This window comes from Zalophus californianus, chromosome 10 (assembly GCF_009762305.2).
Source record: "Zalophus californianus isolate mZalCal1 chromosome 10, mZalCal1.pri.v2, whole genome shotgun sequence".
NCBI lineage: Eukaryota > Metazoa > Chordata > Mammalia > Carnivora > Otariidae > Zalophus > Zalophus californianus.
Genome location: NC_045604.1, coordinates 84547602 through 84573461, shown reverse-complemented (window position 1 = coordinate 84573461; position 25860 = coordinate 84547602). Strand labels below are relative to the sequence as shown.

General features: G+C 50.0%; 2 protein-coding genes across 4 annotated transcripts in view; one reads left to right on the top strand and one right to left on the bottom strand.

The window, feature by feature from the left end:
* Positions 1 to 20022, top strand: GPRC5B (G protein-coupled receptor class C group 5 member B). Its single transcript, XM_027610284.2, has 4 exons — positions 1 to 183; positions 7711 to 8724; positions 16987 to 17099; positions 18436 to 20022. The coding sequence occupies exons 2-4, from the start codon at positions 7719 to 7721 to the stop codon at positions 18478 to 18480; spliced, it is 1164 nt and encodes a 387-aa protein (XP_027466085.1). The 5' UTR covers positions 1 to 183; positions 7711 to 7718; the 3' UTR covers positions 18481 to 20022.
* A 349-nt stretch (positions 20023 to 20371) lies between these two features.
* IQCK (IQ motif containing K) overlaps positions 20372 to 25860 on the bottom strand; it is a 122814-nt gene continuing 117325 nt past the window's right edge. For 2 of the 3 annotated variants that reach the window (XM_027610288.2, XM_027610285.2), the window contains one exon: positions 20372 to 22468. In XM_027610288.2, coding sequence (XP_027466089.1) covers positions 22413 to 22468 — 56 coding nt within the window. In that variant the 3' untranslated portion in view covers positions 20372 to 22412. The remainder of the gene's footprint in view (positions 22469 to 25860) is intronic. The other variant, XR_003522934.2, reaches the window with a different exon arrangement.

Sequence of the window (25860 nt, the reverse complement as noted above, 5' to 3'; positions counted from 1 at the left end):
TGCAGCAACGCGGGTCCGGCCAGGGGGCGCCTCGCGCGGCAGCGGCTCGCGAGGGCGATGCAGTGAGACAGGACCCGCGGGCGGGCAGGCTCGCGCGGGGCTGGGGCCGCGGCCGCGCTGCAGAGATGTGACTTGAGGCCGAGAACCAGCAGGAGCGTCGGCGCTGCGAGGCCGCGGGGGTCGGTGAGTGCGAGGCGCGCCGATGGGGTGGAGGGCGCTGCTAGGACCCCAGAAACTTTTACCGCCGTGGACTTCGGAGAACTGGGGAGTCTGCTTCTTGTGCCCCTCTAAGCCCCCCCGGGGCGTTAGTCTGCTGAGGAAGATGGGGGATCGGGGAGAGGGGGAACCACAGTGAGGCCGGAGAAGAGCTGCAGAGGGCGGGGGGAGGGGAGGGCTGGAGACCTTTATGCCGGGGGCGGGGGGTGGAGGAGGAGAGGGTGCTGTGTACCCGGACCAGGTGGTGATCCAAGTCTCTGATCGCAGGTAAAGGACAGCTGGGAGTAGTGTGCGGGAGTCCAGCCGTACCCGAGTGACTCGTCGTGGGAGGGGAGCCGCGGGCAGGTCCCGGGGCCGCGTGCTCAGCCCGTGGGGGCTGACCGCAGGGCAGACGGGGAGCTCTGGTTATAAGGACCCGGCTTTGGGGGTGAGCGGCCGCACCTGCCGCAGGGACTGGGGGCCAGGCTCGCAACCGGCGATGCCTGTGCACTACGGGACAAGGGAACACTGCAGGAGGAAAAGAGGCAGAGCTGAGACCTGGGGCTGAGGGGCAAACGAGAGGCGGCTGCATACAATGGCGGGGGGGTTGGCGTTTCTATTCCGACCAGGCTGGGGCTGAGGACTAGCCGTGTGCTGTGGTGCGTTCGCTGTCCTTGGAGGACACGGGCTCCCAGCCCCGCACATCCCGGGATCCCTACCGCCCGCACGGGGCCTGGGCCCGGGGGAGCTGGTTAGCCATCCGGGGAGCAGGGCGCCGACCTTGCCACAGAGGACGGCCCCAGCGCAGCTCGCGAGTTCGTTCCCTGGCTGTCGCTCTGTCACACCCAGGCCTAGCCAGTCAACCCCCTCCCAACTCGTCCCCCGTTCGCTAAGGGGGCGGCTCCTTGGAGCTCGGACAAAGGCCCCTGGAGTGTGGCGGGCAGCGGCGTCCCTGTCTGGGGCCCCGGCCCACGCGCCACATTGGCTACCCAACTGGGCCAGGATGGGGGACACTTGAGCAGAGCCCAGGAGGAACTGGGGGTCCTCGAAAAGACAAGAGAAGTGAGGGAAAAGTGAGGGAAGGACCTGGCACAAAAGCCATGGAACTTCAGCCAGGGACCCTTGATTTAGAAGTTTCCTCGGTGGGGTGGGGGCTTTCGGTGCATTGGGACTTCCAGTGAAGCTGCATGCAAATAGCATGTAAATAGAATGCAAATCATCATCTGTTGGTTGGGAGCCCTCCACGAGGCCAGTTTTGTTTGTAGGCTGTGGAGTGAAGGGTTTTCTATCTGTTCCCTGCTCTAAGTCTGAAAAGGGGTCAGCTGAGTGGAGAAGGAGAAAAATGGAAGGGGAAAGAAGTCGCCATTTGGGGCAGGCAGCAAGACAAGCAGTGTTGTTAGAAAGAGAAGCTTCAAACCCTTACTGCTTAATTTGTTCTTTCAGTAAATGTACCAGCTAGAGATCTGGGGTTGGGGCACTACAGTGTAAAGAATGGACAAGCCCCTGCTCTCAGGGCACTGGCCAGGTGGGTGAACAAATAAATAGCTAAATAAGTAAGTAAATAGTAAGTAGATGGAACTTCTAATTGGGGTAAGGGCTGCCAGGAAAATAAAACAGGAAGATGTCAAAGTGATGAGGGTTCGTGTATGTGGGGAAGACGGTTCTCAGGAGTGATATTTTTGTCGAGCCTGGCAAGATGGAGGGCCCACCTCTGGGAGATCTTGGGGGACCACTGCGCAGGCAGAGGGCACTGTAAATGCAAAGGCTTGGAGGTGGGAATGAGTTTAGCACTGAACAAAGGCCATTGTGGCTGGAGCTCGGAGGCAGATGTGGAGGGGGTGGGTGGGAGAGGGGGTGGTAGGGCAGAGCACGATCTTTTGGGCCATGGAAAGGAGTTTAGGTTTTATTCGCCATGGGCCAGTGAACCCTTGGAGGGTTTTGATTAGGAAGCCAAGGGATCTGATTTTTTAAAAGCTCCCCTGACCTAAACACGGAGATGGAAAGCAGCTCCCCTTTCATTCTGCCTCTGGGGATGGCGAGGCGCCGGGAGCCTCTGAGGGGCTCCGTCTGGCTGGTGGGGACCGTCTTAAGCCTGTGCTGTCCTGTGAACCCACTTGGGGAGCGGCTAGGGTTTTTAAAATTCACTCTCCACTTTGAGGCAGTTCTTGTCCACCTTAAGTGGCCCTCACCCAGAGCCCTTGGCTCCATAAGCACTTCATGCAGAGCTTCCTGGGGGTTCTGAGTTAGTCACATTTTTTTCTCCGAATTACCGCCCAAGAGGAACCATCCACCCCTGAACGGACAGCCAAGGATGCAATTTGCATTTAAATGATTGCTTTTATTTACAGGATTGGAGCTGCTTTGCATATTCATGGATCATGGAGCTTGTGTTCTGGCAACCCTGTTTACTAACCTAGGAGGGTTATTAAATTCAAGGGCCCCCAAATAGGCTGGTGGTCTGGGCAACATTAGGAAATGAAGATAATGCGATGGTATAACTTGGAAAAGATATCAGAGGGTGAGATTGTGGGTCTGGGAAAGAGCTTAATGTCAGGAACCTTGTAACAGTTTAATCTCGCAGAGCAGGGAATGCACCATCGACTATAAGGGAGTGGGCTGCGACAGAGTGTAATGCTGGGGTGCGTGGGGAGACTGTTTCCACAGCCTCATCCTGGCCTTCTGCCAGGTATGGGGTGAGGGCTCAAACCAGAGGTGCAGTGTAAAGGCCTTGGGTCAGGAGTTGGGAGAAATGAGTTCTAGTCCAGCTTGGCCTGCGAATTCCAGTAAGCCTCTGGCCAAGCTGCCTCACCTCTCATTTTCCCAACAGGAAGGACGATGGAATCATGACTGTCTTTTTAATAAGCAGGGATCCTGTGGGCCAAGCACCTTGTGGAGTATTTTTCATGTACTTTTCACACTGGCTTTGTGAAGGCAGCACTATCTTTATCTTTTATAGAGGAAGAGACCTAGGGTCAGAGAGGTTAAGTAATGCCCCATGTCACATCGTTAGGTCTGGCTTCACTCCCATTGAGGGCCTCCACTCTAGAGGAGACTGATGAAAGTATAAATTCTGTGCCAGGCATTCACCCAGGTACCGATCTACTGACTATGCCCAGGAGTAGGAAAACCCCCTCCCCGTCTGCTCATTTTCTTTCTTTCCCTTCCATGTTCTAGCATCTCCCCCATATCTTGTACCTCTTCATATGGGTAGTGGGTGGATGGGGACACTTATTTCCCAAGAGAATGGCCAGTGTCTGGTCTCTGGGTGTCCTTGCTCTGACTTCTTGACAGAGAGACCCAGTTTCAGGGCTCCCAGGCTGGCCTGGGTTTCCCATGGGAAAACCACCTTCACAGTGAGGCTTCCGCTTAGAGCACCTGCTTTGGGGATCAGGTGAGTTTAGAGGTTCCCAGGGCAGACCATCACCAAAGGCATCTCCCATTCGCACCACCTCAGGGACCGCTTTGCCTGGTGTGATGGGGGAGGCTGGAAACCAGTAATGGACCAACACCGGGGTGGGGGGAGCCCCTTTCCCACCCCATCTCCACGGCAACTGCTCCCCCAGAAAAGCAGTCAGCAAAGTTCATAACCTCTGACAAGGGAATATTTGCCAATCATTTCTATTTATTTAACAGACAGTTTATGTAAGTGCTTATCTGTGTCAACCCCACAGGATGGGTACCATTAACACCTCTAGTTTTGCAGAGAAGGACACTGAGGCCAGAAGGGTAAAATCAGTTTGTCCAGGGTCACAAGGTACTAGCAGGTGGCAGGGGCAGAACTTGAAACCTGAAGATCTCTCGGAAGTTCTCCCTGCTGCTAGCCTGGCCTGTGGCCTTCAGGCAGGCAGCACTGTCCTCACACAAGGAACCTTGCCTGCATTCTTTCCAGCCTCTGTAGGCCCCGGCTCGTGGAGAAATGGAGTGTGTTGCTCCACCACCTGCCAGAGGCTTCTGGCCCCTCTGCGGGTGGGGGGTGGTGGACAGAGAGAGAGACAGAGAGAGTGTGTGTGTGTGTGTGTGTGTGTGTGAGAGAGAGACAGAGAGAGAAAGATCGTGTATTTAAGAGCCTCTGAATGAGTCACATTTCTGGGAGCCTGCCTGGCAGCAGAGGTAATTAGTATGTGAGCTGAGGCTTGTGCATTCGTTCACATTTGTTCATTCCTCCTTTTGAGGAGCCGCACGCCTACATCCCATGGGTTTGTTGCCATATATTCCATCCCGTCCTGATCAGCCTTGCCTGCGGCTGACTTGAAACCTCTAATCTGGCATTGTTCAGTTTGGGATTCCTGGAGAACTGCTCTTTTGGTGGGAGGAAGCACCAAGTGCCTGATGCGGCAGGATGGGGCTTACCTGACAAGTGGGTACCACCTGCTTGGTCTCTGGCAGGGTTGGTGAGGCAGAACGTCTGGGGGCCGTGGCTCCTGGCTTCCCCGCTGCATAGGTCCAAGGTTCTCACACCTCGGTGTGGCCAAGCAACTGAGCGCACTTGGGGCTTGCTTGCCGGGCTTGTTGAAATGGAGGGGGCTAGGCGCACCCCCCCGAGAGTCTGCATTTCCAGCGAGCACCCAGGTGACACTGCTGCTGTTGTCCGTCTGAGGATCAAACTTTGACTCGAACCTTTCAGGCCGTCTGTTCTTTCCTCTGTAAGACAGCAATGAGCACACCCGTCCTTCTGGGGTAACATGAGGGTTGAGACCACTTTTACCAATCATCTGGTTCGGCAGCTGGGCTGTGAGCCCTGCCCGAGTGGCAGGTGCTAGTGAGTCAATGCAGAACAAGACAGACAAAGCCCTGGACGTGGGGGCGGGGGGGGGACACACCCAGAGGGTAATAAAATATTTGGAAATTGTGGCACATGCTACAAAGACAAAAATCAGAAGTACTGGTGTAGAGCATAATGGGGGACAGGAGAGATTGGCCAGCAAAGGGCTCACTTACCAGGTGACATTTCTAGAGCCCAGGTCTGTAGTAAGAGCCCAAGTAACAAGAGTACAATTGTTTGCTGCCTGGTTCTACCACTTTCTAGTTGTGTGACCTCCAAAAAGCCAGCTGACCTCCATGTTTTATTTCCTTTAAAACAGAAATCATAATAGTAATTGCCACATGGTGTCATTGTGCAGACTATAAGGCGTTAGTATGTGCGAAGTACATAAAAGCGTACCTACAGTGTGGTGAGCACTATGGGTTAGTTATTGTCATGGTTCCTCTGGCCGTCGTAGAAAACTCTGGGGGGCAATTCTGAACCCCCAGCAATCCTAGATGAGCCAGATTCAGCTTCATCCTGTGAGGCAGTGATCAGCCCTCATGATCATCCTAGACATTGTTCTGTAGAGTGGGGTGGCTGTCACCTCCTGGGCATCCTTAACGACGATAATGATCCACTAGAGACAACTGGACCCCACTAAAGCTCCTGGCTGCCATTGGTTACATCCACATGCCTAGACATTGGGTAGGGAGGACTTCCTGGAAGAAGGGGGGCCACATGATGTGGGAGGAATCATAGAACTTCTTTGTTGGCAAGTAACTCAAACCCAGCTCAGACTGGCCTAATCCAAAAAAGGGAAGTTTATTGGCTGGATGAATAGTGGCTGGACCATGAGTCTTGACGGCCAACATGTGGCTGCATCCTTACCCCTAATTTGCTTGAGTGGAATGCTGGGGTGCATGTTTAAGAAGCATCTCTTGCCAGATGCCTTCTGCTCTGAACCTGCCTTTCTCTCATCGAGAGGCAAAGGTGACAGTCCCTATAGCACAAGGCTCCTTCTCATTTGGCGGCATCAATAATTTATCCCAGTCAATGGCTTCACAGCCAAGGCAGGATCAGAGCTGCTCCTGGAATCCCGTAAAGGAGCAAGAGGGAGAGAGGTGGTCGATACTGCATTTACTTAGGGAAGCCCCAGGGAGGCACCGGAGCTGCCTGGATGTGGCTGGCTACGGTCTCACACCCGGGTGGAGCGAAGGCAGTAGGTCCAGTTTGAGCCGTCTGGAAACAGGCCTGAGAGCCGAGCTGTGGGGGCTGGAGCTTTCTGAAGGGTAGGCTCCATTCAAAAGTGAAGAGCTGGTGGCGGTAGGGGCAGAGGAAAGAGTCCCGGTGAACGAGCCTCTCACTCATTTGACATCCACCAAGCATCACCTCTGTGCCAGCACGGTGCTAGTGCTTGAGTCCACACCAGTGGTGTCATCCTGGTGATTGTGCCCCCACAGGGGACATTTGGCAATGTCAGAAGATTTTTGGGTTGGGGGAGTGGGTGTGCTACGGGCATCTAGGGGATAGAGGCCAAGGGTACTGCTGAGTAGCCTACCGTGCACAGGACAGCCAAGGAGAGTCAGACCCGCAATGTCAACGATACCAAGGTGAGAAGCCCTGGTATACCCTGATGAACCAGACAGTGTCCCTGTCCTCCTGCATCTTGCAGCGGAGAAAGACAGGGAAAAGAGCAAGAAGGGAATGCGAGAAACAAAGTAGACAGGCAAGGGGAAAAAAAAAAAGACAGAGACGATTAGAGCAAAGAAAGAAGTAGAATAAGAGGCTCTGGTGAAGAGGAATGGGGCTGTGACCTTGGCCAAGGTCTGAGAGGGTGACAGGAGGTGGGGGTGAAGAGCAGTTTTCCCAGCATTGGGGGTTGGGGGTGTTTAAGCAGAGGGAGCAGGGAGGCAATATGGGACTTGGGTTAAGCCCGTCTGCCATGGTTGCTGTGTGGAGTCCTGCTTTCATGGGGGCCCGAAGGAGCGCCGAGGGGAATCCTGCAGGGAGGGAGACAGGGGAGAGACAGACAGGGGTGCAGTGAGGATGGGTTCTCTGGAGATCTTTGGGGGAGATCTGAGGGGCGAGGGAAAGGGGAAACCCAGGACACTAGTTCATTTCACCTTCATCATCCGGGTACACTGTGTTTGGAAATGAGGGCAAGCTTTAGGAGCCGGGTGGTATGACCTTGGGCAAGTGTCCTAACCTCCTGGAGACCCTGTTTTGTCACCAGTGTAAGGACTGGATGTGCCCAGTGCCTGGCTTAGAGTGAGGCGTGGGTAAATACTAAGCCGTTACCATTTAGAGACTGAAAAGAGGCAGTGCATACCATTCTCAGCACAGTGCTGGGCTCATGTCTGTCTCTTCAAAGTTTTGTTTTCATTCCCTTATTTTTGAAGAGGTCAGACATAGCACAGAATATAAAAATCAGAGAGTACAAAAGAGTATACAGAGAGAGTGGATCTCTCTCTCTCACCCTCTTCAGCCACTAGCAATAATGATTCATGAGTGTTCACTGTGCGAAATCAAGGTTGCAGGTGGGAGTCGGAATCAGGGTCCTGTACCTCCCCCACTCCTGCCCAGGGGCTGTACCTTCTGGAGAAAGGGCTGCCTTTTTCTGACCCGTCAAAGGTGCCTCATGGGCCAGCAGGTTCGAAATGAGGTGGGTCTTAAAAGAAGTCAGGAAAGTGGGAATCTTACAGTGAACTGGTCTTTTTCTCCCTCCAAACATCTCCCCCGTCCTCAATATTCTGGAACCTCTCCGGCCTCAGAGAGAAAGATGAAAACCCACCAGGTTCTCGCCTTCCTCCTACTCTTCATGATCGCCTCCGGGGCTTCTGAGAACGCCAGCACGTCCCGGGGCTGTGGACTGGATCTCCTCCCTCAGTACGTGTCCCTCTGCGACCTGGACACCATCTGGGGCATCGTGGTGGAGGCGGTGGCTGGGGCGGGCGCCCTGATCACGCTGCTCCTGATGCTCATCCTGCTGGTGCGGCTGCCATTTATCAAGGACAAGGAGAAGAAGGACCCCGTGGGCCTCCACTTCCTCTTCCTCCTGGGGACCCTGGGCCTCTTCGGGCTGACGTTCGCCTTCATCATCCGGGAGGACGAGACTATCTGCGCCGTCCGCCGGTTCCTCTGGGGAGTCCTCTTCGCGCTCTGCTTCTCCTGCCTGCTGAGCCAGGCATGGCGCGTGCGGAGGCTGGTGCGCCACGGCAAGAGCCCCTCGGGCTGGCAGCTGGTGGGCGTGGCGCTGTGCCTGATGCTCGTGCAGGTCATCATCGCCATCGAGTGGCTGGTGCTCACCGTGCTGCGCGACGCCAAGCCAGCCTGCGCCTACGAGCCCATGGACTTCGTAATGGCCCTCATCTACGACATGGTACTGCTCGTGGCCGCCCTGGGGCTGGCGCTCTTCACGCTGTGCGGCAAGTTCAGGAAGTGGAAGCAGAACGGGGCCTGCGTCCTGGTCACGGCATTCCTCTCCGTGCTCATCTGGGTGGCCTGGATGACCATGTACCTCTTTGGCAACGCCGAGCTGCGGCAGGCAGATGCCTGGGGCGACCCCACCTTGGCCATCACCCTGGTGGCCAGCGGCTGGGTCTTCGTCATCTTCCACGCCATCCCGGAGATCCACTGCACCATTCTGCCAGCCCCGCAGGAGAACACGCCCAACTACTTCGACACCTCGCAGCCCAGGATGCGGGAGACGGCGTTTGAGGAGGACGTGCCGCTGCCACGCACCTACATGGAGAACAAGGCCTTCTCCATGGACGAACACAATGCAGGTAAAAGGGGTCGCCACCCTGCGGGGTTAGGCTCTGGGCCCATTTGCCCCCAAAGGACTCCCTTCTCCCTCTCTAGTGGGGATGGGTGGTCCCCGGGGCAGTCCTGGCAGATGGGAGCCGGCAAACATTGGCCCCCCCTGGTACTTCAGCTGGCCCAGAGATGGATTTTTATTCGGCATTTTTCCCCATCTGTTGCCAACTAATTTAATATCAAAATCCAGGTTTTGCACCTCTTTTGGAAAGTCAGCTCTGTCAGTGCTGGGTTGACATTCCCACCTGGCAATAGCTGTCTGGAGCTGATCTGAACCAGTGTATGCTGGAAGGTTCTACCTCTCAGGAGTTGGGGCTGCTCCTTTGTTTGTTTGTTGTCATTTTCATTCCGGTGTAAAAACATACAGTGTTATATTAGTTTCAGGGGTACAACGTAGTGATTCAACAGCTCCATGTATTACTCTGTGCTCATCAGGATTAGTGGACTGTTGATCCCCTTCAGCTATTTCACCATTCCCTCTGCCCCCAACACCCAACCTCCTCCCTGGTAACCATCTGCTCTCTCTAGTTAAGAATCTGTTTTTTCGTTTGTCTCTCCCCCCCCCCCCCACTTTGTTTGTTTTGTTTCTTAAATTCCACATATGAGTGAAATCATATGGTATTTGTCTTTCTCCGACTGGTTTATTTCTCTTAGCATTCTACTCTGTAGAGAGTTGCAAATGGCAAGATTTCGTTCTTTTTATGGCTGAATAATATTCCATAATATATATACTACATCTTCTTTATCCACTCATCTATTGATGTACATTTGAGTTGCCACTGCGGAGAACAGTATGGAGGTTCCCCAAAAAATTAAAAACAGGGGCGCCTCGGTGGCTCAGTCAGTTGCGTGTCTGCCTTTGGCTGGGGTTGTGATCTCAGGGTCCTGGGATCGAGTCCTATGTGGGGCTCCTTGCTCAGCGGGGAGTCTGCATCTCCCTCCCCCTCTGCCCCTCCCCTGCTCTCTCTCAAATAAATAAATAAAATCTTTTTTTTTTTTTTTAAAGATTTTATTTATTTATTTGAGATCGAGAGAATGAGAGATAGAGAGCACGAGAGGGAAGAGAGTCAGAGGGAGAAGCCGACTCCCTGCTGAGCAGGGAGCCCGATGCGGGACTCGATCCCGGGACTCCAGGATCATGACCTGAGCCGAAGGCAGTCGCTTAACCAACTGAGCCACCCAGGCGCCCAATAAATAAAATCTTTTAAAAAAATTAAAAATAGAACCACCCTATGATCCAGTAATTGGATTGCATTCCTGGCTGTTTACCCAAAGAAAATGAACATTAATTCGAAGGGCTATAGACACCCCTGTGGTTACTGCAGCATTATTTACAATCGCCAAATTATGGAAGCAGCCCAAGCGGCCGTTCCTTTAGATGGGGATCCATTTTGTGTTTACCACCCTCCCCACCACTCCCTATTGCTCCCTGACCCAGCTGCTAGAACATACTAACATTAATTCCCTGGCTACCTGGAAGTGTGTGAGTTTGTAGTGCAGGTGCTAGATGGATGCAGGGGATACTGGGGGCAATGTTTGTATCTCCTCCCCACCTCCGTCATTCAGGATTGTATGAATTGGTCCCCGGAGTCAGAGGCCCGGATTCAAGTCCTGCCCTCTGTTCTTCCTAGACGTGTGGCTTTGAGCAAACTGCTTTACCTCTCTCAGCCTCAGTTTTTCCCATCTGTAAAACAGAAATAATGAGAGAATGTACCTCTAGAAGTGATATCCTCAGGGTCTCCCCCAGGACCTGGCATGCTGGATGTGTGTCTTGGTTGGGTTCCCCTGAAAGCAGAGCCTGAGACTTGGGTGCAGTTGACTTACTCGGGAGGTGTTCCCTGCAGGGGAGAGGTGGGGGGAGTGGGTAATGAGACCAGGAAGGCAGAAGCAACTAGACAAGTACATCAATGAGCTGGTTCCCGCTGTGGGCAGCTGGGGCTCGGTCCTGACAGGGATGCATGCAGAACGAGCCTCAGACTTGATCTTCCAAATCAGGGGAGGCTGCAGCATTCGCTGCCTGTCTCCCACTCCCATTGCCATGTCCCCCATTACTCTGGCTAAGTAAGTACTGCTGGCTTCTGAGAGGTTTGGTGGGCACGAGAGGTGGAGGCTGTCTGGGTACCCAGGACTGTCCATCACCCCTGCAGTGGGATTCGGAGGTGAGCCTGGAGGATGTGGTGCAGGCACTCAGAGCCCCTGCGGCAGATGCTTCCCAAGTATCTGTTCGAGTCATTACTTCAAGTGAGTCGGCTAGGTTCCCAGCACTTGAGATTCAATAAAGTTGCCTTTTCTCGGTTGCCTGAGGATTGATCAGGAGCTGTAATAATAATAATAATAATAATAATAATAATAATAATAATGACATTAACAGTAGCAGTAGAGGAGGAGGTGGTGGTCCTGATTACCTAGTATAGTCATTGCTTCCTGAGCATTAACTGTGTGCCAGGTACTATTCTAAGTCTTTAACCTCCCTTGCTGCACCCAGTGAGAAGGTCCTGTTATTATCCCCATCTTAGAGATGAATAAATGGAGACTCTGAGAGGTTCGGTAACTTGCCAAGGACATAAACCTAGGAGGTGGCCCATTTCCAGAGGGCCATGCTCCCCTTTTCAGTGCTGCTCACCCAGGCAGCTGGGCAGTGTTCACCGGCAGGTCATGACTGCAGAGTCAGCCTTGTGGGGTTGATTGCTGAGTGCATCCTGTCTGTCCCTTGCCGACGGGGGGGGAGCACGTCGAGCCATCAGATCCTCAAAGGTCACCCAGAGCCCTCCCCACCTGCCCAGTTTCCTCTGTGCCTCCGGCTCCCCACCAGACCCACAGGAGGGAACACCAATGGCCCCACCCGTGGATAGGGCTAGAAACCCTGGTGTGGTCTTTAACAGAGCTGTTTCAGCCTTACTAGAAAGCCCCAGACCAGCAAGCCCATGTTTGTCAAAGGATTTAGCAGGAATGAGTGTCAGCTCGTGTTGCCAGGACAAGGTGGGGGTCAGGATGGGGATCATCACTGTGAGCCCAGAGGGCCCTCCAGGGAATATCATGAGCAGAGGTCAGGAGCCTGGCTGGTTCCTGGGGTCTGGTGGAACCCTCTCTTCCCTGGCTCCTTCTGGACCAGAATCCTCTTTATATAAGACCCATGGACTCCCCCTGGACCTCAAAGGTAGTGGGAACTTCTGAAATGGATGTGCACTTTTGTACGTTCATTGGGGAATTTTTGTCTATCACTTTGTCAAATTCTCAAAGCCGTCTGTGACCCCCAGAAGGCTAAGAATCAGTGTTATTGAACCTGATGGTCTAGTTTACTTGCAGTGAAAAATGGGGATGCTAGAATGACCCAACTAGTAGGGTCTTCAAAAGTAAGGATGGCTAACCCTTAGCAGGTGCTTACCATGGGCCAGTTACCATTCTGAGCATTTTAGTGGCTAATCTCATTTAATCCCTATGATAACCCATTGAAGTCCATTTTGCAGACAGGAAATTGAGGCACAGAAAGGCTATGTGTCTTGCCTAAGAGGCAGAGCCAGGGTTTGAGCTCACGCAGGCTGGTTCCAGAGCCCCTGTGCTTGATTTGTCTACCACAGAATTACTCATCTTTCCTCAAAACACTTTAGTGACCCTGAGCTCATGATGTACAGGATTACTTGTGCATTGAGGAGACAGGGTTTATCTGTCCCATTTTATTTTATTTTTTTTTTATTTATTTTTTTTTTTTTAAAGATTTTATTTATTTATTTGATAGAGACAGACACAGCGAGAGAGGGAACACAAGCAGGGGGAGAGGGAGAGGGAGAAGCAGGCTTCCCGCGGAGCAGGGAGCCTGATGCGGGGTTCGATCCCAGGACGCTGGGATCATGACCTGAGCCGAAGGCAGACGCTTAACGACTGAGCCACCCAGGCGCCCCTATCTGTCCCATTTTATAGAGCAGGAAACTGAGGTCCAGCTCACACTCTTAAGAGCAGGGAGGGGAGAAGTTGGTTTTCCACTATGTGCATTTTTTTCTTAGGAAAATGCAGCCAATCCTTCCTATCCACATAAGATCCAGAGATCAAAGGGATCTGGGACCCAGGTCAGAACCAGCAGTACCAGGGCTAGCACGCTGGATGATGGGGGTGGGGTGGGGGCCCTAGAGGTGCCCCCACCCCCATCTATTTCACACTGACACATTCCAAAGCCAGGGAAGTTGTCTTTCTGTCCCCTTTCTTTTCCAAAATAAAACCAGTTTTATCATTCCATTTTGGTGACAAAAACTAGAATAATCAAGTATAAGTTTCAGCAAGTAAAAATAACAAAAATTGCTCAAAATCCCATTGCCCAAAAGCAGCTACTGCTGTTTGCTTTCATCTTGCCAGACATCGCTCAGTGAGCACACAGTCTCTCTCCTTCCCTCCCTCTCTCTCTTACACACACACATGCACACACACACAATCCCATAGACTGGTTCTTAACCTAGCTGTACATTTGGGCAGCTTAAAAAAATTACCAGTGCCTGACCCCTCATTCTGGCTAAGTCTGCTTGGGTTTAGGGTTCTCAAGCTCACCAAGTGAGTTGAAGATGTAACCACTGATCTAAGTAGTGTGCTTAAATCAGTATCGTACCAGGTCAGTGACTGCAGAGCTATAGTATCCTTTTCATGATGCAGAGCTTTCCTTGGGCACAATAATTTATTTTTCTGATCCTCAGCTGGTGGCTATTCCATTTGTTTGTGGCTTTCCATATAAGTAATGCTGCCGTGAACAGTCATCTTTGTGCCCTTGATCAATTAACTTCTTGCAAGACAAAAGAAAAAAAAATTCCTAGACATGCATAAAAGAGTCTGCACCTTTAAATCTTGATATATACTGCCAGATGGCCCCCTAAAAGTTAAACTAATTTACTGCCCGCCCCCCCTACTTAATAACTGTATGAGAGCTCCATTTCTTCACTCACCTTGGATATTGTCAGACTTTGTTTTAATAGCCCTGTTTTGGATCATCCCAAATGTGTGCCCACCAAAATTCTCACGGGACCAGGCAGGGTGGGCCCCAGGCAAAGCCAATTCCCTCAGAAAGTTCACATGGGCTAAATTGGAGTCCTGGCTAGGATTGTTGTTCTAGAAACCCTTGCTTTGCTGGCTGGGGAACATCTGGGCATGTTACCTTGCCATTATGAGAATAACTCGTGTCATCTTTGATGCTGACCTCAGCCAGCTTGTATTTTAGGGAACCAGGCCCTACCAGGGCCTTGCCCAGGAGTTACAGTTGGCTCTCTTTATTTTGCATTTTAGCCAGCCAGCCTTTTGGGCTCTCTTCCCTTGAGAGTCAATCCCTGACGTCCTCAAGAGATGGGAAGGGCATTCCCCAGGTGGCCTGTGGCTCAGTCAAGCCCCAGTGGCTTCTGCTCCCAGATTGCCTTACCCTGAATGAGATCCCAGGTGTATACCACTTCATCAGCCTCCTGCTTATTAATAAGTATCAGCCAAGGCATGAGGTATGTGATAAAAGATTAAAATGCACCGAAGGATGTAGCACCTCAGATCACATCTTGGAAAGTGTTAACGAGGCATATTAAATGTTCACCTTTCAAAGGAGCAATAAAGACAAGCATTCTTTCTTTTAGGGGATTTGGGCTCTCAGATCTCATTAGGACCAAGGGCTATTTAAAATCTGACTCTTAGCTTCCCTGTGCAAGGCCCTGAATCAGCTTTGAGGGGAGGGCCAATCTAGCCTCACCTGCAGAGTCTGGATAGAAGGCTGGCATTCAACCTAAAAACTTAGATTCCTGTGGGGACGCTCTTAGGGATGAGCCCTGCTTGCCTTTCACAGCCGACCCAGGTCAGAGTGGGGTGTTAGGTGGGACCCTTGTAGTTGCAAGTAATAAAAAATCTGATTTGAACTGGCTTAAGCAAAAACAAAACGACAACAAAAAGCAAACATACTGGGGATCGGGCTACAGGAATCATTAGGTCAAGGAGGCTCGGGTGATGACCAGATTTGATCTTCCTCCATCTCTTGGCCCTGTTAGGATCATGGCAGCCCACAACTCTAGGCTTACACAGAGTCCCAGTGGAAAAGAGGAACGTTTCCCCAGGATGCTTGAGCAAAAATCCCAGAGTTGGCTCTGATTGGACCTAATTGGCCAGACTGAAATCACATACTAACCTCAGGCCAGGGTAGAAGGCGGTCATAGCCAACACTTGGGGCCAAGGCACCCACAGATGGCCAGTAGAGTAGAGCCTTTGTTTGAGGAAAATGTGTTGGGGTCAGATTCCCTCACCACAGCTGGCCGGGTCTGTGCGTTATAAGGAAAGCAGTGCTATTGGGTGCTCCCTCTCTTCAAGCAGGTGTAGGCTAGGACTTGAGACTAGTAAGAGCCCATGAACTACCTCTTCTGCCCTCTGGTGCTCCTCCCTGGCTCCCCCTTCTCTACTTCCTGGGAGAGGTATCTCCTTGCTCAGCTCATGCATAACTAGCTGCTTGAAGGCTTGGATGGAGCTGCTAAAGCAAAGGAGGTATACCTGTGTCTGGAGACATTCATTACGACCATGCCTGTTTCTTTGGTCCAGCTCGGGCTGAGCTGTCCCTCTCTAATGTCACTTAAACTCAAGTTGCTTCTAAGTAACTAAGTGTGATGGTTAAAAACAGTATTAGAAGCCAGCATCGTGTGATGGTTAAGAACACAGATTCTCTGCCTGGGTTTTGAATGCTGGTTCTGCCTCTTTCCAGCTGTGTGACCTTGGGCTAGTGACTTAATCTCTCTGTGCCCCGTGTAAAGTGGAAAAAAGGAAAGTACCTATTATGCTATAAAGCAGAGTCCCTGCTGAGTGTGGAGCCCCCCATGCGACGCAGGGCTCCGGGGGCGGGGGGGAGGCTCAATCCCACGACTGTGCGATCTGTCGTGACATGAGCTGAAATCAGGAGTTGGAGGCTTAAGTGACTGAGCCACCCGAGTGCCCCTCTTCGGAGAAGAGTTTAAGTGAGGCTTTTCTTAGCAAAGCAAGATTAGTGCCTTCAATGAGAATGAAAATAATAGAGTCTGTGTTACAACTGAGATGGACTTTTGTTTTCAATAGTGCTCCTACATTCTGTATTGGCTTTTAATAGGCTATTTTTTAGAGCAATTTTAGTTTTACCGAAAAAATTGAGCAGGAATTACAGGGAGTTCCCACATGCCCCTATTATTAACAGTTTGCATTAGTGGTACATTTGTTACAGTTGATGAATCAATATTGATACATTATTATTAACTAAAGTCCACAATTTACATTTTAGAGCACACTCTTTTGTTTGTGCAGTTCTGCAGATTTGGATGGATGGGTAATGTCATCTTTGTACCATTATAGTATCATAAAGAATAATTTCACTGCCCTAAAAATGCACCATGCTCTCCACCTGTTCCTCACCGCCTCCTCTCCCCCACAATCTTGAGTCTTTACTTTCTCTGTCCCTTTGCCTCTTGCAGAATATCATAGTTGGAATCACACAGTATATAGCTCTTACACACTGGCTTCTTTCACTTAGCAATATGCATTTGTCTCTTCCATGTCTTGTGGAATTTGGGTCTTCTCTGCAAAAAAGGGAAATTTGGATCTCTCAAAGGACACAGCAAATAGGAAACGCCATTTACCCACCTCTCTTAGGTTAAAAAGTGCTGACATATTTTGCCGTCTCTGCTACGGCTGTCCCTTTTTTCCTGTTTAGAAACACCCTGCCGCGGGGGGGGGGGGGGTTGGAGTCCCTGTGTTCTCTTCCCCGTCACTTTCCCATGAGGACGGCCTCTATCATGTACTTGATGTCCACATTCTTAGGGTTGTCTGCCTCTCTGTATCCAGAAACAGTGACGGGTGTTGAACGGTGTGATGTTGAACTTGGCATGAATGTGGTGAGAGAGGAAACCTGTGTGGTGAGAGAGGAGACCTTTGAGGGATGCAGAGGTGCTTCCTTGCCTCCCAGGGCCTGCAGGGGTTTGGGGGGCAGGGTAGAGGCTCTACCCTGCCCCCCACCCCGGCAGCAAGCGCCCTGGATTCTACAAACTTCCCAACCCCACTGAGATGGGTCATGCTCCAAGAGAGCCAGAGAACAAAGCCCCATTGTGACTTTTGTTTTGAATCTGGCTTGTGACAATGGGGAGGGGTGGGGGGTGAGGGGGTAATGTGTGCCGGGAGCATGGTGTTGATGCAGGGGAAGAAAACAAAATCTCTGGGTTGTTTTTTGTTTTTTGTTTTGGTGTTGTGTTGCTGCTTCCTACCTCCCTCAGCTCTCCGAACAGCGGGATTTCGCAATGGCAGCTTGGGAAACAGACCGAGCGCTCCGTTTAGAAGCAATGTCTATCAGCCCACTGAGATGGCCGTTGTGCTCAATGGAGGGACTGTAAGTATCAAGAGGTGATGTTTTGGCTGGAAGCCCAAGAGCAGTCAGTGTTGGGGGCAGCTTCACTGGGGGCATCCTGCTCTGTGGAGGCTGCTTACGGGCCCCGCACACACACTGGCTCAAGTGGACACCCCTTGCAGCTAGAATGCATGCAGTGCTTCCATTTCTCTTTGCCTCTCTACCCCCTTTCTCCACGCACGGAAGATCCACCTATACTTAGTGAACCATCTGTGGATTCGTTCGAAAGAGTCCCTATTTCTTGGGGCTCTTGTGCCCAGTGAGTTCTGGCTTTCATTATTGCAGAAGGTGCCTAGCCCCCTTCCTGGGAGGTGACTTTTAGGAAAAGCCCAGAGTTGTGAAACCTCTGGCAGATTTTGCTAACACCCAACCTAGCGTACCCCCCCAACCCCCCACCCCGTCTCTGTGACCCAGCTGGGTGCCGGGTTCCCCCACCTCCACTCCTTAAAAGATGTCTTAAGAAATTGGAGTGATTATCATTTCTCTCCTGCGAGCACAAAAACAGGTTTTACTATCTGATGCCAAACAGACCTTCAGCAGAATTGTCATTGTTTACATTTTGCCTCTGTGCAATTACATCATTTTGTTTCTCCAGCAATCCAAAGACACACTGTCATTCCCACATTTAATTTCCAAACATAGCTACATGCTTCTTTCAGAAACAATGCATAAAGCCAGTTTACACGTGTAAATTGGACTTCCATTCCTATATCATGTGCCAATTCCATAACTCAACCTGAGCTTTTTTTCCTTTCTTTTCCTTTTTTTAAATGTAAGTCGGGGATGGTCTTTGATCTCTGGAGGGAACTTGGGTTTTCCTGGCCTTTTGAATGGTATGCGAGGCATTGGTTTGCACTGGTTTGGAACAGGCTCAAAGACAAATAGACTCGCAGATTTGCTTTCTGAAAACCCCCTGCCATCCCTTGGGCTGTTTTATTGTCCGGTGCCAAGACAAAGCTTGACTCGAAAGCATTCGGCCTGTGGTTATAATAAATAGTTAGAAAATGGCCCCATCAGTCACTCTGAAGCCCTCCTGGTCTCTTCAAGGCCAGTGGGTATAAAAACACCCTGGACTTAGAAAAAAGCAAAGTGGGTTTCTGAGTGAGGAGACATTCATTTGGGGTGCATGATTACAGAAAAGGGGACCCGGCCTTCCCAAGAACAGAGCAGCATCACACACACAACGGTTGCCGCTTTTCTTGGGAATTATTCAGCCCCTTAGGAAAAACCAAGGTAATTTGGCACATTGTTAACGAATTGGTTTCTGATGTTGACTTTGCAAAGCACAAAGTTCTTAGTGTGTTATCCTTGTTTCCAGATACCAACTGCTCCGCCAAGTTACACTGGAAGACACCTCTGGTGAAAGACTTTAAGTTCCAGAGAATAAGAATCTCTCTTACCGATTTTATTCCCTGGCTGTGTCTTTCTTGAGGGAGAAATCAGTAATAGTAGCCGAACAAGGCTGCCTCACAGCCAGGAGATCTAGAAATCCTACACAAGGGGATTTCGTGTAAATGTGAACACTGCTGAACCGAAAAGCTAACACCGACTGCCCTCCCGTCCCCTGCCAACGACACACACACGCACACACACACACACGTAATACCAAACCAACCTCAATCCCTGCAAACTAAAGCAAAGCTAATTGCAAATAGTATAGGCTCACTCGAAAATGTGGCTGGGAAGACTGTTTCATCCTCTGGGGGTAGAACAGAACCAAATTCACAGCCGGTGGGCCTGGCTGGTGTTGGTTGATTGTGGGGGGTCCCCACACCATTGCCCCTCCCCAGCACGTGCTGGACCCCAGGTGGCCTTTTGGAGATGCCTGTTTCATTGGGAGGACTAATGGGGACTTTTCCACCAGCTTGCCTGTTGGTTTGCACATTTCAGGGGGCTCAGGAGCAGTTAAGGAGTGGTGGGTGTGATTCCAAGGTGAGGCCCAGCCGCATCACAGGATGAGCTGTTACAGCCAGTAGTTGGGGGAGGGACCCCGGCATGTGCCAACGAAGAGAAGGCTCTCTGGGAGGTGAAGTGACCGTCACATTTAGAAAGTGGTGACCCACCACTGTTCCCTCTGTGGGCCTCCTGCTGCAGGGCTACAGCAGAAAAGCAGGCCTGCCTCCCTCCGTGGTGGAGCCAGAGCGATATTCCTGCTTGGGGCAACAGTCTCTTTCCCTTGATGAGCTCTCCCTCGACCTGCTCTTGCTGTGCTCCCCAACCCCGAGCCCTTTCCCAGTTTTAGTCCCATGTTCATTTCCAAAGCTCAGATGGGCCATCAGCTGACAGCAACCCCCGCCCCACCGGGTTGGCAGGCCAGAAGGCAGGTGCCATAGCGATTCTCCACGATGATGTCACGTGGCAGGGCGTCCCAGGGGAGAGAGCACACGCTGCTGCCTAGCATGTGAGTTCCTGGGTGTTGGGACGCGGACGGAGTGCAAGTTCCAGGGACGGGTGGAGCGCTCCGGGGATTCTTGCTGCTTTTGGAGGGTATGTGGGACATGTTTTGACATGGTTTTCTGTAAGTTCCATGAAAATGGCTCTCTTCAAAGCCCATCGTTTCTGTCATGGTTTCCATCTGTCCTAAGCAAGTCATTCCTTTGTTATTTGGCATTTCGAACATCTCGGCCATTCAAAAGCCCCATGTTCTCTGCACTGTTTGGCCAGCATAATCACTAGCAGTGGGGGATGCCAAGAGTTTTAACTTGACGGCATGAAATGTATAAATGAGGGTGAGCCCTTTGGCATATACTCTAATGACTATATTGCTTTTTCTATAAAACAACCCATAAGCCTTTAACCTTTAAAGAAAATGAAAAAGGTTAGTGTTTGGGGGTGGGGGGAACTGACCTCTTCATAAACCAGTATGTCTGAGCTGTTTTAATAAACCTTCTGATTTTTCTCAAGGCCCTAGTCTCTGCTGTGTCCCGTCCTCGCCACGATCCCCCCTCCCCCCTGCAACCTTGCAGAGCAACAGGGTAAACAAGCCAATTTGGCCCTCCCTATGTGGCCTTCCTCCCAGTTTTCCTTCCAACTAGTGCATTTCCTTGTGTTGCCACGCATGAGGAGGAAAAAGCATGGGACCAGAATGCCACCCCTACCAGACCTTTGGGAAACAGCCCCACCCCTGCCCAGAGCATGTGCTTGCTTCTAGAGAATCAGATTCCAATCCTCTGTTCAAGGAGCGTCATTGGTGGACTGGAAACCGGGCGTATTGGGGAAGAGAGGGAGGGAAAGAAGCTAGGACCTGGGGTGGGGATGGGGGTGGTGGCTGCATGCAGACCCAGCATTGTGAAAATACAGAAATCTCCAAACACCTCGGTCTAGTCCGATGAAAAACGACAGCAATACACATTCTCGTGCCAGGAAATGGTTGCTTACCCGCCCCCCCCCCCCACCCCGCTCTCTGGAGTCCTTTGGAGCGCTCTGATCCCATCAGTGATTCTGCAAGAGTCCCCCCTCCCACCCCTTGCAGAAGGGAGCAATTGACCTGATCGTTTTCTCTCTCAGTTCTTGGTGGTCCGGGCATATAAGGTGAGCACAGCGTAAATGGCTACAGGGGGAAAGTCACGTTTCACCGACATAAAAACGGAACCAGGTTTGAGCCATGGGAAACCTCACTTAATGAGACCTTTTCTCCCTCCCTTTCTTTTTAAATCTCTGATACGTTATTGCACTTCTGGGTTTTGTTTTATTTTGGGTTTAAGGTTGAGAGTGGGCTGGATGCCCTCCCAATGGGGCAGAGGTGGGGAGTGAGAGCAGAGAACTGGTATCTTTCTAATGACTCCACCTAAAGGGTACAAAGAGACCTCTTTGCCAAGAGACTGTGGCTGCCAGTTGCCCCCACGGAGCAAACTTTAAATACAAAATCAAGTGGCACCTCTGTTTATGTAAACAACACTTGTTGAGGGAAAATGACCTGAAGGAGAGCATCTGTGATCAAAATACCTAATTGTAAGCACAAATCTTTCTGTGTCTGGTTATTAAAATCACTCTGGGACTATAACAGCCACGCTTGTCCCCCCTTTTAATAGAAAATGGTCATTCTATCCTGGATTTCTCCACTGGATATGGAGGGTGGGGAGCGAGGGAATCAGCTCAGAGAATTGGCAAACTGGAAAAATCTGGGGATCCCGTGCTTTTAGCACAGATTCCATCAGGGCCCACCGAACAAGGATAAACTTGGAGTGGTCTTCCAGGTCGGCCAGTGCTGAGTTAAACCCCAAACTGAAAGGGAGCGTTGTGGCTTTTATAATCCAATGATGCAATGATTATACCAGCTTACAAGAGTTCTCAGCAGGTGCTTTTTATTAATTGATAAAGAGCTAAAGCTCATTTTTGATAGATAATATATATTTATTAAATGTATTAATGTGTGTTTTATAATGTACCTTTATCCTCCCCTGGCTGACTGTTGCATACTTATTAAAAAAAAATCGTGAAAGAAATTTCAAGACAATCAATGTGTACCATAAATGACTGTATATAAATATTACAAATTTAAAGGTTGTAAAGCATGGGCAGATAGGTTTTATTTTCAAAATGCTGTTCTTAACACAAAAATAAAGGCTTTACTATTTACTTAAGATGTGTGGTAGCTTGTCAAAACCACCCAGAATAACTATGAGGCTTTTGGATTTGCCTGGAGGCTAAGTCTGTGGCATTTTGAATGGGGGAATCCTGGTTAACAGCAAACCGCAGAACAAATGAGGGTAATAAGTTAGCTTACCCAGCAAATGAGGAACTTTCTATGGTACTTTGGGGACTTGATAACCAAAGTCCTTTGTCTGGGTTTAAGTGTCTCAGCTTGTTGGGTTTGCAGTCAGGGTTAAAAGAGTCCGTCTCCTTTGGAAATGGTCGTAGGCAGTATGTCTTTTTTTTATGAAAAGAATACTCACCAGATAAACTTAAAACCCACGGCAGAGGTTTGGGACTTAAATTTAAGCAGCCAAAGTGGGAAACTGGTATCTAAAGCGCTTCAACATCTCTTGGAACTAGAGCTTGTTGTACATTTTAACTGCAGTTGGTGTAGAAGAATATACCTGAAGCACCGAAGAAATAATAATGGATAAAAAATAAAATTTGGAGATAATGCAGAAAGTTTAGATTCGTACTCTCGTAGGATAAACTATATGCACTAAAGCATGTTTGCAACAAATCCTATCTTGTGCAGAAAAGATTCTGTTCACATGTACCAAATCTAGTCGTTAAAAAAAATCAACAAAGAGGAAGCATAATTTGTACATTTTCCTCACGTAGGGTTATCGAAGCTCCGAAGGGAAAAGATCCCACCAGTGGTTAAGGTGGTGGAGTCTTAGGTGCAACCTCCTCCTCATCCTCCATTTTGCATTTCACTGCAAAGAAATGAAAGAGAAAGTCGGAATCGATTTACATACCTAGACAGACTTGTCATTTTGCAAACAGCAAACTTTGATGTGTGGAGGTCCATGACACCGAAACCCACTGAGAACCCGCTATGGTTCTGGCACCACGGATCCACCGGGGAAGAACACAGGGCCATTGTGCTTCAAGGAAGGAATCTAAAGCTTCAAAACCATGTAATGTTTGTGGCCATTCTTTTTTCCCCCAGTTTTATTGAAAAGTAATCGACATACACCACTAAGTTTAAGTCAGATAGCACGATGGTTTGATTTACGTATATGGTGAAACAGTTACTATAATAGGTTCAGCTGACCCCCATCTTCTCATACAGATCCAATAACAAGAAAAGAAAAAAAGGAAAGTCTTGTGATGACAACACTTGGGACCTACTCTCTTCCCAACTTTCCTAGGCATCATAGAGCTGTAGCCATCATGTTGTACATTAGGGTCCTAGTTCTGATTTATCATGTAACTGGGAAGTTTATATCGTCCCTGGGAACCACAAGTCTGATCTCTCTTCCTGTGAGTTTGGGTTTTGTTTTTTGTTTAGATTCCACATATAAATGAGGTCATACAGTACTTGTCTTTCTCTACCTGACTTGTTTTACTTAGCATAATGCCTTCAAAGTCCATCACAGCCATTCTTAATTTAGTTCAGTAGAAGGTCAAAAGTGTGCTTTGCAGGTCGGGGGACTGAAGAAAGGAAGTTTTGCTGAAGATGATGACAGATTCCAGGCTCTTGACTCTGCCCAATCTGTCACCACTCACCTTGCTCCCCCCACCCACCCAAAATTAAAAACTCAGGATAACACTGGGGTGAATACAAGGTCAAAAGGGAATCTTTTCTAGTCTTTCATGGTCTGGAAAAGAATGTGATCCGGGGGATTTCCTGCATCGGCCAAACAGGAAAGTTGGCAGAACACAGGACTGCACAACTTATAAGGGAAATTGTCCCAATAGGGAAAAGCCCCTCTGCTAGAAAAATAGGGAAACCCAGTCCCCCAGGGTGGGGCGGGGATCCTTTTACAAAGACCCTCTCATTAGAAAAAATTTTTTTTAAGATTTTACTCATTTATTAGAAAGCATGCGCTCGTGCAAGTGGGGGGCAGGGCAGGGAGGGAGAGGGAGAGAATCGAGAATCTCAAGCAGACTCTGTGCTGAGCACGGAGCCCAAAGCAGGGCTTGATCTCAGAACCCAAGATCATGACCTTAGCTGAAATCAAGAGTTGGTCGCTTAACCAACTGAGCCACCCAGGCGCCCCCAAGAAAGACCCACTCGTTTTTAGTAAGTCTGCTTCTAGTGCTCAAGTGCGTGTCCTGGACATTAATGCCTGAAGGTTCTTCTGAGTAAGATCACGGGCTCTGGTCACACATGGAGAGCAGTGTTCTAGCAGAAAGGATGTTGTTACCGTGTAAGGCCCAAGCGTGGAGTGAGGCGGGGACACCACGATGTGCAACACAGTTACTTGCTGTTGGAAGTGGACTGAAAAGCTTTCAGCAGCCTAAGCTAGTACAGCAGTCTTCAAGCTGGGGCTACACAAAGACTTTATAAGGGTATTTGGTCATGGTTTGTTCAAAAAAAGTCCCACTCCAAATCCACAGCTGTGACGGTGTGGACTTGCAGTCGGTGGGGTTTATATGTGATCCCCTTTCCTAACTCTCCCAGTCCTGGCATTGCCAAGTGTGGGAAAAATCCCCAGGTGCCAAACAAGGAGGCAGTTTGTCCCCCAGAGTCTCCTTTCTATGTTTAATAACTATCAAAAGCTATAGTGTATTTATTTGGCTTTATGAATTACTACTGACTGTATTAATAACTCAAACCAGAAAAAGTATTTTTAATACTTAGAACCTGTGGTCCCCGGAAATTTTAAAGAATTGTTTTGAGTGTACACACCTTTTTTGTCCATATAATATGGAAGTTCTATGGGTAACCACCGTGAATACCCTATGTGTGTCTAGATCCTGTTGACGACGACGAACCTTCAAAGCCAAGGATGCGCTACACCTCTGTAGGTGCTTTCCCAGGATCCTGCTAATCCATGATGTGATCCGGATGGGAATGTTTAGCAACTGAGTGGGCATGACAGATTCCCGACTTGTAGCATTTGCCAATTTCCGTAGTCGATTTTAAGCTACCAGAGTTGACCACATAATACAGAGTTGGGAGGAGGTCTGCTCCACCTGATGGAACAGCTCAGTACAGGGCTGCTCTGGGTCCGGACAGGGAGGTATGCAGGGAAACCTCAGGGGCAAGATGGTGCTCTAGGCAGGGTTAAGGGGAGCAGCAACGTTCCCAGAATCACTGGGAACCTGTTAGAAATGCAAATCCGCTGCTCCACCCCAGACCTAAAGAATCAGAGACAGTGGAGCCCAGCCAGTTCATGTTTTTAATAAGCCCCCCCAGGTGATGATGGATACAAGTTAGAGTTTGATCCACTGCCACTGGCTTCTCCACCCTGGCTGCATTTAAGAATCACCCGGGCCACGTCTGAAGCCTATTAGTGCCTGTCTCACCCAAGACATTCTGATCTAATTGGTCTGAGGCCCAGGTAGTCAGAGTTCCCATATGTTGCTACTGTTCAGCCACAGTTGAGAAACCCAAACTAGGGTTGGAGTCCCTTTAAAAAAACATGACCATAAAGACCCTCACAGCAGTTCAGAAGAGCCTAGAGTTCCCCTCAATGTCTCAAAATCGAAGCAGTTTGAGTGACTCTCTGGCCTACAGCTGGCTGACAGACGCTAAAGGCTACCAAAAGCCAGAGAGGGAAGGAAGGGTTGGCTGCTGGGAAGAATCCAGCCCTTGGGTTTCCTGTTCCTCAGCCCTGCCCAAAGGAAGAACTCACCTTAGTCCCAGTATCACCCAATTACTGCCCAGGCCTTGATAACCTCTCTTAGCCACCCCTGCACTTCGGCTTCGCCTGGGAAAAAAGCCCTTAATTATCTCTTCCAGATGATTACACAAAAATCTTGAGAAAGGGATGCTAGGACCGCTCCTCCAAATTGAAAAAACACTAGCTAGAGTTGGTGGACTGGAAATAACAGTGGACGTGGAGCCTCATGATGGAATCACCTGGGGAGCTTTGAACATTCTCAATGCCCAGCCCAACCCTGGCCAGTCAGGTCAGTCTTGGGGGTGGGGACTGTCCATTGGTGTCACCACATTAGAAAAGTGGCGTTACCAAGTGAAACTGGATATGCACGCTCCCCGCCGTTTGCACGCCTGCATCCATCCCCTGGGGAAGCGCTTGCACACATGTTCTGGGCCACATGGATTAAGACGTCCATGATAGCAGAAAGCTGCAAACAACCCAAATGTCTATCAACAGCTGACTGAATAAATAAATCATGGTCTACTTAAACGGTG

Bases quoted from the DNA above. Each gene is read 5' to 3' on its own strand.
- GPRC5B (XM_027610284.2), top strand. From the start codon at position 7,719: ATGAAAACCCACCAGGTTCTCGCCTTCCTCCTACTCTTCATGATCGCC. The intron at 8,725-16,986 runs GTAAAAGGGGTC...TACCTCCCTCAG, and splicing joins CATGGACGAACACAATGCAG to CTCTCCGAACAGCGGGATTT. The intron at 17,100-18,435 runs GTAAGTATCAAG...CCTTGTTTCCAG, and splicing joins TTGTGCTCAATGGAGGGACT to ATACCAACTGCTCCGCCAAG.